The sequence below is a fragment of the Triturus cristatus genome, chromosome 5_1 (assembly GCF_964204655.1).
Source record: "Triturus cristatus chromosome 5_1, aTriCri1.1, whole genome shotgun sequence".
Lineage (NCBI taxonomy): Eukaryota > Metazoa > Chordata > Amphibia > Caudata > Salamandridae > Triturus > Triturus cristatus.
The window spans coordinates 7,787,575-7,800,923 of NC_140587.1; the positions used below are offsets into that span (position 1 = coordinate 7,787,575).

General features: G+C 46.2%; 1 protein-coding gene across 1 annotated transcript in view; it reads left to right on the top strand.

Annotated features, from left to right (window-relative positions):
• Positions 1-772: 772 nt before the first annotated feature.
• The window catches only part of LOC146829940 (vomeronasal type-2 receptor 26-like), a 356,012-nt gene continuing 343,435 nt past the window's right edge, over positions 773-13,349 (top strand). Inside the window, exon 1 of the mRNA XM_085605823.1 lies at positions 773-1,036. Coding sequence (XP_085461949.1) covers positions 773-1,036 — 264 coding nt within the window. The remainder of the gene's footprint in view (positions 1,037-13,349) is intronic.

Genomic DNA, 13,349 nt, shown 5'->3' on the forward strand with positions numbered 1-13,349 from the left:
TTGGTCCATGGTTGTGCAGAGAATTGTGTGAGTGGGTCGGCAGCTTAAATTGGAATCTCTTCTGTATGCAGAACCAGTGGAGGTGCCTCAGGTTGGGTGTAATGTGGGTTCGTGCGAGGATGAGTCTGGCTGTGGCATTCTGAATGGTCTAAAGTCTCTGTAGGAGATGTGCAGTGATTCCTACTTAGAGGATGTTGCCTTAGTCCATTCGGCTGGTGACGAGGGCCTGTGTCACGGTGCATCTCATGTGTAGGGGTATCCACTTGAAGATCTTGCGTAGCATGCGCAGAGTGAGGAAGCAGGCAGAGGAGGTGGCGTTGATCTGTGATTTTATGGTGAGCATGTTGTCAATGATGATTCCGAGGTTTATGGCTTGGTCGGAGGGAGGAGGTGCGGGTCCTAGGTCTGATGGCCACCAGGAGTTGTCCATGTGTTGCTGCTGTTGCCAAAGATCAGTACTTCCTTCTTGTCAATGTTCAGCCGCAGGCAGTTCTTCTTCATCCAGTCGGCAACGTTTGTCATGCATCTGTGGAAGTTGGTTCTGGTGGTGGTGGGTCTGCTGTGGTATTATTCAGACCGCTGCAGCATGGTTCAGGCTGCTGTGGTGTGGTTGACATGATGTTCTTTGTCACCATCCTATCCACAAACATTAAAGAAGTACATGAAATACCAGCGAGATTAATGTGTTTGTCATACAGGTGCCTTCATCTTGTGAAACTAAGTTTCTGACTGTGTCACTTTCAGACCTGCATTCAGCTTTCTCCGACACGCCATGGCTCTTATCTTTGCCGTAGAAGAAATTAATAGAAACCCTGAACTCTTACCAAACCTCACACTGGGCTACCAGATTTATGACTCTTGCACCAGTGAGATGAAAGCACTTCACAGCACTATAAATATATTATCAGGTAAAACAGAAGCAGTTCCAAACTATGGCTGTCAGAAGAAGGACATACTGTGTGGGATCATCGGAGACTTCTCTTCGGCAACATCCTTACCGATGGCTGAACTTGTGGGAATCTACAGGTATCCACAGGTAAGAGGTGCTGATGACTTTGTACGTTTAGTGGTAACAGGAGTTTTCTACTAAACTGAGATGAAACCATCTAGCGTTATAAGAGACATGAAGTTACAGACTGAGCCCAAAATTGGAGTGGTGCACCACCTGTTAAATGTGAAAGGAGTTGTTTCCAAAAAGTATCACAGTCTTTTGGAATTTGTTTTTTAGATAGTCTTTTGTTGTGAAGACATACTTTCCATCGGAGCGGACGGCTGCTCTCTACTTGTTCATACAGATTCTGCAGCACACTAGCCCTTATCAAGGAGGCCCTCGCAGCTGTTTTGTTCATGATCACTACAACTCAGACGCCATAAATATTTTTGCCCTGAAGAAGTTCATTGCTATGAACGAAACGCGTTGGCTGACATTTTCTTCATTTGGATCTTCACAATAAAAGACTGTCTAAAAGACAAATTCCAAAAGACTGTGATACTTATTGGAAACAACTCCTTTCACATTTAACAGGTGGTGCACCACTCCAATTTTGGGCTCAGTATCTCTCTGCTTTGCAGTTAGCACCAAACAGCGGCTGGTGCTGGAGTAGTCTGTGCACACCAAACCTAACTGACGAATCACGATCACAGTAAGGGAACACTACAGGTGAAGTGCGGTCATTGTGTCCGCCATTGTCCGCCTCTGCAACCTACATGGGGTTACAGACTGTAAATATGCTTATGTTGAAGCTTGAGTAAATCAGATTCCATTGTAGAGTTGTTTTATTTCGTGAGGTCACAACTACCTTGATAGATGTGTCTATATAGATGCGTTTTTCAAATGTCAACATGACTTCTTGAGGCCACCACAGAGCAGGATAGAGAAGGAAAGGAAAGTTCAAAAGTGTAAGAAATAACAAGTTTAGGTAGAGCTCAACAACTACAAGGTGGGACACCCCCATACATTAGTCCCCCATCATTGATGATGACATCTCAGTTGCTCATTGAGATATCAGTCTGAAACATCTGTGTCCAGGAGTTCAGTGAATGGAATGTTTCTATAACATGACACCAAAATATCGTGCCCCAGGCTACATAAGGCAAGAATATTGTTTTTCAAAATCTTTTATTCAATTTTGTGTTATAACTTATAATTTAAGCGTAAATTTATTTCCTTATTTTTAGTGTTTTTTGATTTGGTAATATAGTTCGAGTTTGTTTTATTTTATGTCTTTTTTGAAAAATATGGTCATATGTTTGCGTTTCTTAATTGATTAATTACATAATTTATTGTGTTCATTAATTGTTTTGAAGAATTTGGATATTAATTAATTATATTATCTTTAAGGCCTAATGGCTAGAGGGTCGACCTCAAACCTGTGGAACCGGGTTCGAGTCTCGGCAGGGACACTCAACATCCTGTGATCCTGGGAAAATCTCCCTGTGCCTAACAAAATGAATGTGTCCATCTGTAACCCAACTGGTGCACATGTGAATCCCCTTGATACCTTCAGGTCGAGTTTGCGCTATGTAAAACTCAAAGGGGCAGATTTATGAGGTTTTGCCATAGGGCAGCGCTGAGGCCTTCCTGCTGCGCTTCCCTACGGCAAAAGAAAAGGGCAGGGATGCACCGTATCTATAAAATTCGGTGCATTCCTGTCCTTTTCCCCTGCGCCGGCGCACAATGGGCTGCCTGCGCCAACGCAGGCACCTCTGCACTATGGTGCAAGGGTGCCTGCATTGTGGAGATGAATATTTTTGTACAGGAAGGGAAACCTTTCTGGACAAAAATAATCACAAGAGGTTTTTCCTCTTTGTATGGGTGCTGCAGAGTGCAGCAGACGTAGAAAAAGGAAAAACGAGGAGAAATAAAGATATTGCTACCCGTTGCGCCTCACTTACGCCTCCCCTGGGGAGGCGGAAGCTTTTGGCGCTGCCTCAGATTTACGATTTCTCGTAAATCTGGGGCAGTGTCAAAAGGCCATGGGTGTTGCTGGGAACGCCCCCAGCAACACCCATTGCACGCCCCTTTAACGCAGAACACTGCGTTAAAGGCACTGATATTTATGAGGCAGCATTAAGTCAAAAAAAGTGGCTCAGTGCTGCCTGATAAATATCACGCAAGCTTCTGCGCCACGGAACGTCACAAAAAGTGACGTTCCGATGGAGCAACGGGCCTCATAAATCTGCCCCAACATATAAATAAACTTCACAACCATTAATAACTGGTCTAAGGATCTATGCTACGCCGTTGTGATAATGTCTCGAACCAATCAACCTTGCACAAAGTGTTTTTTGTAAATTTTAAATGGACTTGAGGGGATCATCTTTTATACCTTTACTAAACTCTTTACATTTTAAACAATGTAGGCCGGCATTTTAATATTGATCCCCAGAATCTAAAAAGCAGCATACAATACATAACAAAACAACAGTAAATAGTTGTTCCTAAAATTACACGTGGCGGCATGGTTAAAACTTTATATAAAATTCAAAGTACTGGTTGTGTGAGCCATAATTGTCTAAGAACAGAGAGTAATCAACCTGAAAGGAAAATCCTTGTGCAAATAATCTTACTCCTAAATGCCTTCAGTGAATACCGAAAGTCCTAAAGTTAGGACTCCTAACTTCTGTGAATACCGAAATGAGTAAGTGCCTTCTGTGAATACCAAAATGAGTAAGAGCCTTCTGTGAATACCAAAATGAGTAAGTTCCTTCTGTGAATACCAAAATGGTAGTAAGTTTAGCATTTTGTCTTAAGTTAGTTCTGTGAATCGGGCCCATGGTCTCTCTCTTATGTCGGTTTTCAAGACTAACCTTTCATATATAAAAAAGAAAATAGAATAAAACAGACACTATGACCTGCGTCTTACAAACCTTTCAAAGGATGACAATCGCCGTGCAACTGCAGATTGAAATTAAAAAGTGGTTAATTGTTAATTCACATCTGGATACAAGAAAAAGACACCCATTCCATATGCCACCCTCGTCGCCTGGATGGATTTCAAAGGTATCCTTGGACAGCAGGGCCGCAATAGATTACAGCCTCGTGACTCGAGGGATGAGCTCTCAAGGGCATCAAGCAGAAGAGGAATCCGATGATAACAGGGAAGTGAAGGCAGATGTTGTGTCGCCGAAGAGGAATCCGATGATAACGGGGCAGTGAAGGCAGATGTTGTGTCGCCGAAGAGGAATCCGATGATAACGGGGCAGTGAAGGCAGATGTTATGTCCCCGAAGAGGAATCCGATGATAACAGGGCAGTGAAGGCAGATGTTGTGTCGCCAAAGAGGAATCCGATGATAACAGGGCAGTGAAGGCAGATGTTGTGTCATCGAAGAGGAATCCAATGATAACATGGCAGTGAAGGCAGATGTTGTGTCGCCGAAGAGGAATCCGATGATAACAGGGCAGTGAAGGCAGATGTTGTGTCGCCGAAGAGGAATTCGATGATAACGGGGCAATGAAGGCAGATGTTGTGTCACCGAAGAGGAATCCGATGATAACGGGGCAGTGAAGGCAGATGTTGTGTCGCCGAAGAGGAATCCGATGATAACAGGGCAGTGAAGGCAGATGTTGTGTCACCGAAGAAGAATCCGATGATAACAGGGCAGTGAAGGCAGATATTGTGTCACCGAAGAGGAATCCGATGATAGCAGGGCAGTGAAGGCAGATGTTGTGTCACCGAACAGGAATCCGATGGTAACAGGGCAGTGAAGGCAGATATTGTGTCACCAAAGAGGGATCCAATGATAACAGGGCAGTGAAGGGAGATGTTGTGTCGCCGAAGAGGAATCCGATGATAACGTGGCAGTGAAGGCAGATGTTGTGTCGCCGAAGAGGAATCCAATGATAACGGGGCAGTGAAGGCAGATGTTGTGTCATCGAAGAGGAATCCGATGATAACAGGGCAGTAAAGGCAGATGTTGTGTTACTAAAGAGGAATCCGATGATAACAGGGCAGTGAAGGCAGATATTGTGTCGCCGAAGAGGAATCCGATGATAACGGGGCAGTGAAGGCAGATGTTGTGTCGCCGAAGAGGAATCCGATGATAACGGGGCAGTGAAGGCAGATGTTGTGTCGCCGAAGAGGAATCCGATGATAACGGGGCAGTGAAGGCAGATGATATGTCCCCGAAGAGGAATCTGATGATAACAGGGCAGTGAAGGCAGATGTTGTGTCGCCAAAGAGGAATCCGATGATAACAGGGCAGTGAAGGCAGATGTTGTGTCATCGAAGAGGAATCCGATGATAACATGGCAGTGAAGGCAGATGTTGTGTCGCCGAAGAGCAATCCGATGATAACAGGGCAGTGAAGGCAGATGTTATGTCCCCGAAGAGGAATCCGATGATAACATGGCAGTGAAGGCAGATGTTGTGTCGCCGAAGAGGAATCCGATGATAACGGGGCAATGAAGGCAGATGTTGTGTCACCGAAGAGGAATCCGATGATAACGGGGCAGTGAAGGCAGATGTTGTGTCGCCGAAGAGGAATCCGATGATAGTGGGGCAGTGAAGGCAGATGTTGTGTCGCCGAAGAGGAATCCGATGATAACGGGGCAGTGAAGGCAGATGTTGTGTCATCGAAGAGGAATCCAATGATAACAGGGCAGTGAAGGCAGATGTTGTGTCACTGAAGAGGAATCCGATGATAACGGGGCAGTGAAGGCAGATCTTGTGTCACCAAAGAGGAATCCGATGATAACAGGGCAGTGAAGGCAGATGTTGTGTCACCGAAGAGGTAGCCGATGATAACAGGGCAGTGAAGGCAGATGTTGTGTCACCGAAGAGGAATCCGATGATAACGGGGCAGTGAAGGCAGATGTTGTGTCGCCGAAGAGGAATCCGATGATAGCGGGGTAGTGAAGGCAGATGTTGTGTCACCGAAGAGGAATCCGATGATAACGGGGCAGTGAAGGCAGATGTTTTGTCGCCGAAGAGGAATCCGATGATAACAGGGCAGTGAAGGCAGATGTTGTGTCACCGAAGAGGAATCCGATGATAACAGGGCAGTGAAGGCAGATATTGTGTCACCGAAGAGGAATCCGATGATAGCAGGGCAGTGAAGGCAGATGTTGTGTCACCGAACAGGAATCCGATGGTAACAGGGCAGTGAAGGCAGATATTGTGTCACCAAAGAGGAATCCAATGATAACAGGGCAGTGAAGGGAGATGTTGTGTCGCCGAAGAGGAATCCGATGATAACGTGGCAGTGAAGGCAGATGTTGTGTCGCTGAAGAGGAATCCGATGATAACGGGGCAGTGAAGGCAGATGTTGTGTCATCGAAGAGGAATCCGATGATAACAGGGCAGTGAAGGCAGATGTTGTGTTACTAAAGAGGAATCCGATGATAACGGGGCAGTGAAGGCAGATGTTGTGTCGCCGAAGAGGAATCCGATGATAACAGGGCAGTGAAGGCAGATGTTGTGTCGCCGAAGAGGAATCCGATGATAACATGGCAGTGAAGGCAGATGTTGTGTCACCGAAGAGGAATCCGATGATAATGGGGCAGTGAAGGTAGATGTTGTGTAATCGAAGAGGAATCCGATGATAACAGGGCAGTGAAGGCAGATGTTGTGTCACTGAAGAGGAATCCGATGATAACGGGGCAGTGAAGGCAGATGTTGTGTCGCTGAAGAGGAAACCGATGATAACAAGGCAGTGAAGGCAGATGTTGTGTCGCTGAAGAGGAATCCGATGATAATGGGGCAGTGAAGGCAGATGTTGTGTCACCGAAGAGGAATCCGATGATAACGGAGCAGTGAAGGCAGATGTTGTGTCATCGAAGAGGAATCCGATGATAACAGGGCAGTGAAGGCAGATGTTGTGTCACTGAAGAGGAATCCGATGATAACGGGGCAATGAAGGCAGATGTTGTGTCACCGAAGAGGAATCCGATGGATAACGGGGCAGTGAAGGCAGATGTTGTGTCACCGAAGAGGTATTCGATGATAACAGGGCAGTGAAGGCAGATGTTGTGTCACCGAAGAGGAATCCGATGATAACAGAGCAGTTAAGGCAGATGTTGTGTCACCTAAGAGGTATCCGATGATAACAGGGCAGTGAAGGCAGATGTTGTGTCGCCGAAGAGGAATCCCATGATAATGGGGCAGTGAAGGCAGATGTTGTGTCGCCGAAGAGGAATCCGATGATAACAGGACAGTGAAGGCAGATGTTGTGTCACCGAAGAAGAATCCGATGATAACAGGGCAGTGAAGGCAGATATTTTGTCACCGAAGAGGAATCCGATGATAGCAGGGCAGTGAAGGCAGATGTTGTGTCACCGAAGAGGAATCCGATGATAACAGGGCAGTGAAGGCAGATATTGTGTCAACGAAGAGGAATCCGATGATAACGGGGCAGTGAAGGCAGATGTTGTGTCACCGAAGAGGAATCCGATGATAACAGGGCAGTGAAGGCAGATGTTGTGTCACCGAAGAGGAATGCGATGATAACGGGGCAGTGAAGGCAGATGTTGTGTCGCCGAAGAGGAATCCGATGATAACGGGGCAGTGAAGGCAGATGTTGTGTCATCGAAGAGGAATCCGATGATAACAGGGCAGTGAAGGCAGATGTTGTGTCACTGAAGATGAATCCGATGGTAACGGGGCAGCGAAGGCAGATGTTGTGTCACCGAAGAGGAATCCGATGGATAACAGGGCAGTGAAGGCAGATGTTGTGTCACCGAAGAGGAATCCGATGATAACGGGGCAGTGAAGGCAGATGTTGTGTCACCGAAGAGGAATCCGATGATAACGGGGCAGTGAAGGCAGATGTTGTGTCACCGAAGAGGAATCCGATGATAACGGGGCAGTGAAGGCAGATGTTGTGTTACCGAAGAGGAATCTGATGATAACAGGGCAGTGGAGGCAGATGTTGTGTCACCGAAGAGGAATCCGATGATAACAGGGCAGTGAAGGCAGATGTTGTGTCACCGAAGAGGAATCTGATGATAACGGGGCAAGGAAGGCAGATGTTGTGTCACCGAAGAGGAATCCGATGATAACAGGGCAGTGAAGGCAGATGTTGTGTCACTGTCAGAGACACAGAAAGCGATTCCATCTTCATGTGGCAATGGGGCTACTGGCACCCGGCCTCCTTCTTTAAATCCATGATGGATCACTCTATGATGAAACTTTGGTGCTGATATTATCACCGATACCTGGAGAGGTTCACTCCTGGGCAGGGTCAAGTAGATCACCTCAGCACTTTCATCTCATTGCATTATTCGATATCGGAATCAAAATAAGTTACTTTTAAAAGAGTTGAACAAGTGGGCTACTGAGCAAAACAAATTACTTTTTTCAAATAGGATTTGTTTAATGCTGCAGTACTGAGAACACTCTCCATGCACTGTGAACTCTAGTAGAGAACAATTGACAAGTATTGAGTGCTTGCTGCACTTTAAGCAGCCTTCATTGATTTTACTACAACATTTGACAAAGTCAATAGGGGTGTGCTCTGGGTGAATCGCAATGAATTGAGCATCTGCAACCCTTATTGAGGGAAATCATTGATCTGCACTCAAGCACCTGGGTAAAGATTAGACTTACATCCAAATGGGACACCTCAGAGAGCACGTTTATGAAGAAGGGCTTCAAACATCCTGTCTGGTATGATGTTCAACTTATACTTGGTGGACCTGTCTGAAGTCCTTCTCCCAAATAGATGGCAGAAGTGAAGGTTCATATCAGTGCCAGTGACACTCTCCTGTTGGATTTAACTGGAGCGGGCGCCAAAGGCACTTAGATCAACTTATGAGGTATTTCATAAGCAATGATATTAAAAACTATCACATCTAAAACACAGGTCATTGTTTTTTTGTAGAAACAAAAATAAGAAAGGCCACTGATGAATTGGTAATGAGTTCCATTGAGAAGGTGCTCAGCTATGAATATTTAGGGGTGTGGATTAAGGACAGGGGGCAAAAAAGCGCACAAAACATATCAATTAGGAATGTGGCCACCTTTTTAAGCACAACATTCTGTTGTATTCTAAGGAACATCTGGTGTTGACACAAGTCATTTGTGTAAGGTGATGCAATGTAAACTAACTTCAAAACTCCTGTCTGGTGTGGTTATATTGAAAGAAAAACTGGGTGACTGGCTTGAGATAATACATTGTGGGAGTTACCGTGCAGACATTCAGACTTCCTCCTGCATCCCCCAAGCACCACTGAGGTAGAGCTTAACTTGAACAGATGCAGACGGCTCATGCACGCCAGGTTTATTGTCTATTGTATAAGTTTAAAAGAGCTGACCCTGATACTTTGAGTTTTTACCTGTGGGAAATGATAAATAAAGGTTCTAGCTGGTTATTTGTTTTTAAAAGGGCCATAAAACAACAAGAAGCCAGGTACCTCTGGTTGAAATTATTTTCCAAATTAACTAATAAACTGGATAAACATCTCTCAATGAGGCAAGATATTGAAGTTTTAAGTAAAATATTGCATATTAAGTTGTTCCCTGTGCTATATGAAAAGCAGAGGGCTGCATATTATCTTATGCAACATTGGCCACTGAAATGGAAAAGAGCATTAATGACATACCGCTTCGGTTTGCTACCCTTGAGAGCTCTTCTTTACCACACTTAAAGTCCTGACACTTAGAGCCCGATTCCGATCTCGTTTGGAAGCATATTGAACGACTAGGGTCTGAAATGCTTATAATACGGCTCAGGGGAGTCCGACCGAACGAGTATGATGCATTTGAATGCAGGAAAAGGAACAAAGAGGGGAGTAGAGAGGTACCACTCAGCGAGTGGTGGAGGTGGATACTTCCTCCCGGTCAAGCATACATAAACATAGGGATCCACCCACGGGTATAGTATGTCAGGAAACTCCCGTTTACACAATATGTATCCCACAGTCGTGGAGAATACACATCAGTAGTTTAAATACCCCTCACACACCAAAAGGGCCCTTGGTGTCATGCTTCATCATAGGGGTCTTCCCGCCCCTCTACGGGACGGGGCGTGCTACGACCTACGTTTGCGTGGGAGCACTGTTATTACTGAGACGGCTATGTGTGATGCAAGGGTGTGAGAGGAAGGGTCAGGAGTGGATGGAAAAGTGAATAAAAAAATACCTGGCTCTCAGGTCTTAGGAAAATTTATTCTGCCGTTTGAGCTGGTATTAATAAAAGGTGAGGGGGAGGAGGGTCTATGCCTCAATGAGCTATGCCTCCTAGTGGTGTCGACATGTTTCGAAGCTTCCCCATGCTTCTTCGTCAGGACCTTAAGGATCCCTTCCTAAAACTCACAGTGATGTGTAAAAAAGAAGAATAGTGAATGAATTAATGAACAAAGGAAGTAAATAACCTCCACACAGTAGTAATGCCTCAATAGGTCTTACATAATCCTATTGACTTGCTGTAAAGAGATAAAATAACCTCATGAGCTCATGGACCGAGTGGTGGAAGTGCCACTATAGGCTACGACTACATGGAACAATGTCCTGCCAAATGAACCACCCCGGTCGGCTCCGTCGATGGAGCTGACCGGGGTGGTTCATTTGATGAAGCATGACACCAAGGGCCCTTTTGGTGTGTGAGGGGTATTTAAACTACTGATGTGTATTCTCCACGACTGTGGGATACATATTGTGTAAACGGGAGTTTCCTGACATACTATACCCGTGGGTGGATCCCTATGTTTATGTGCATTTGAATGCATCCAGATACAATTCATTTGGGCTCCTTTTGACTTCAATGTGAGCCTATGTACCGAACACGTACACAGGGTCACATTGACAAAAGGGGTGGTTGGGGATAATCGTGCCCCCTGTGGCAGGCACCGAATTGTGCCTGCCACACTGTGCATGCTTGGGAAGAGAGGATGCATGGGTAGCTCCACGGGCCTAATTCGGAGGGCCCCAGGTCAAGTGGGGCCTGCTACCGGCCCCCAAAACCGATTCTGTAAGCCTTTTCGATCTGGGCAAACCAAATCGGAAAGGCTGTCCGAATCGTTCATCGTACTTGCTGTCCCGAGAAACCTAGTTGTTAGAGCTGTATGAATCAGCTCCAGAACGCTCTATCTCTCTGAATGCCTTTTAGAACTGATTCAGTCAGCACTAAGGCTTTCCAGGCATCGTACTTGGTCATTCAGAACTGTGAATGATTCGGTTGGAAACAAGGGCTCCGGATTGGTTTAGGCAATTCTGAATCCGATTTGGAGCCCTTCTGACCGAGATCGGAATCAACCCCATAGTATATTTGGGAGTGCTTATAAATCCACAAACCATTGAGGTTTTAAGCACTAGAAAATAGGAGATACCTCAGGATCAAGACCACAGCTTAAATGGGCCTGGAGATGCCTATTGTGTCCTGTTTTGACCATCACCTTTATTTTCCAAAAGCCGTTCTGTGAATAATTCTGATAGGGAAGCATAAAATATATTGCAATGTTCATATTCACCTGCACTCTGCACTCTGCACTCTGCACTCTGCACTTTGCACTCTGCTAGCTAGTACTAGGATTAATTCTGAAGATTTTTAAGCAGAAAGCTCATAATTTATTGCCACTATTAGTAATCCTGGTTGGTTTGGTGTTTTGTAGATGTAAGAACAGCCTGTTCTCTGAGAAAAATTTTAAACGATCTGTTTCCAATGGTCACATTCAAGGGGCCTCAATTACAAGCCCCGTGCACCACGGCTACATAACTTTTTTACTACGCAGTGGTGGCGTAATCAGAGTGCCACATTGCTCCTTATCTACAAACTGACACACTACACCTGCACTAGGTATAATGCTTGAAGTGAGGTTGAGGTCCCATTTGGGATACAGGGAAGAGAGAGATATGCATGCTCAAAGAGTGGAAGCTACAATTACGCATTGGAAGTCTATCCTGCCAAACCAGCTCCCCCATATCCCTGGATATGGCGATAGGAGGGGCCTAATTTATTTAGAGACCCGAGCAGAATGAACTTCCATTTTTTGAAGGCTTTCCCAGCCATTAAAAGCATGGAGCCCTTTATGTGTTTTCACAGTTTCTGGTAATATTCCAAAGGAAAGTCATCGGGTCGTGCCTGAATTCATATCACGAAAGGCATCTTCCGGCTCCTCCAGCTCTAGTGGGCGATCTACATGGTCCCTCTCAGAGTGGGAAAGAGTCAGCAGTAGGATGCCTTCAAGGATGGGGCAAGTGGATTCCCCCTCAGGCCTAGGACACATACTACAGAGGGACCACAAATGTGGAGGAAATGGATGGAGCCTCTGTGTGGATTGTGCCATCTGGAGCAACCTCACTTGTAGCCACCCACGGCCCCAAGTTGTGTGTTATCAGCCAGTACAGCACCGTGTCAGATTCACCCCCCCATTCATGGGCTCTCCTAGGGTGGGCCATCCAGCATTTTTTGGCCTCATTTTCAGGCCTGGTTCGTTAACATTTGCTGTCCCCACACATGAACTCATAACTTGGCTGAGGGCGGGCAGGGGTCGAATCCAGATGGCGCCCCTTCTTCAATATCCTCCTGCAGGAGATGAGAAAAATGATCCCTGCCCCACCCTACCGGACGTTCAAACATAGTTACTCTCCTTGTTCACCACGCTGTTTCCCCTACCCCCTCCACCTCCGCTTCCCTCCTTCATCCTTTGGCTACTTCTCCTTTCCCTTCCTCTCTCCCCTGAATTCCTCTCCACCTGCTTGCTTTGTCTATCCTTTCGCCTATGCTCCATTAAATTCTCCCTCCCCTCACCCTTTTACTTTACCCCTTACCCCTCTGCATGCCATTTTTCTAAAAAATGTAACTTGTAACTGTTGTGCCTGAAGTAACAATGTAGAATTTGTAAGATACGCACCTCTCCTCATGTAAAGCGCTCATAATTCATAGCACTCTTTCTTTGTCTACTTCCTTTGCTCCTATCCCCTCTCCCCTGAATCTCTCCCCTTGCCTGCTACATTGCCAAGCCCCCTGTCCTTTTTGCCCTTTGACCAAGCACTCCTTCTCCCCTTGTTGGGGAAAGATCCAATATTTACACTCTGGAGTCTCAGCGAACCCGCTGAGAGAGTCCACAGCGCCGGGGGAGCCACTCACAGTTGAGGTATGGTATGGCGCCCCTTGCCAAAGCACTCCCTCTCCCCTTTTTGGGGAAGGATCCAGTGTGTAGGCCTTGGAGTCTCAGAGACCGCTCTGAGAGAGTCCACTGTGTAAAGGGAACCTCTCGCAACAGAGATGGGGAAATGAACCACTTCCCCTGGGATCACAGCCTACTGGACTCTGGACGCAGCTATGACTCGTCTACCGGTTTGTGTCCCTGTCACCCCCCTCCGCTTTCCATGCTGTGTCTCTCACCCTCCCCTCCTCTTTCCCTCATTCGTTCTCTGTCTACTTCCCCTGCTCCTACCCCCCCACTGAAT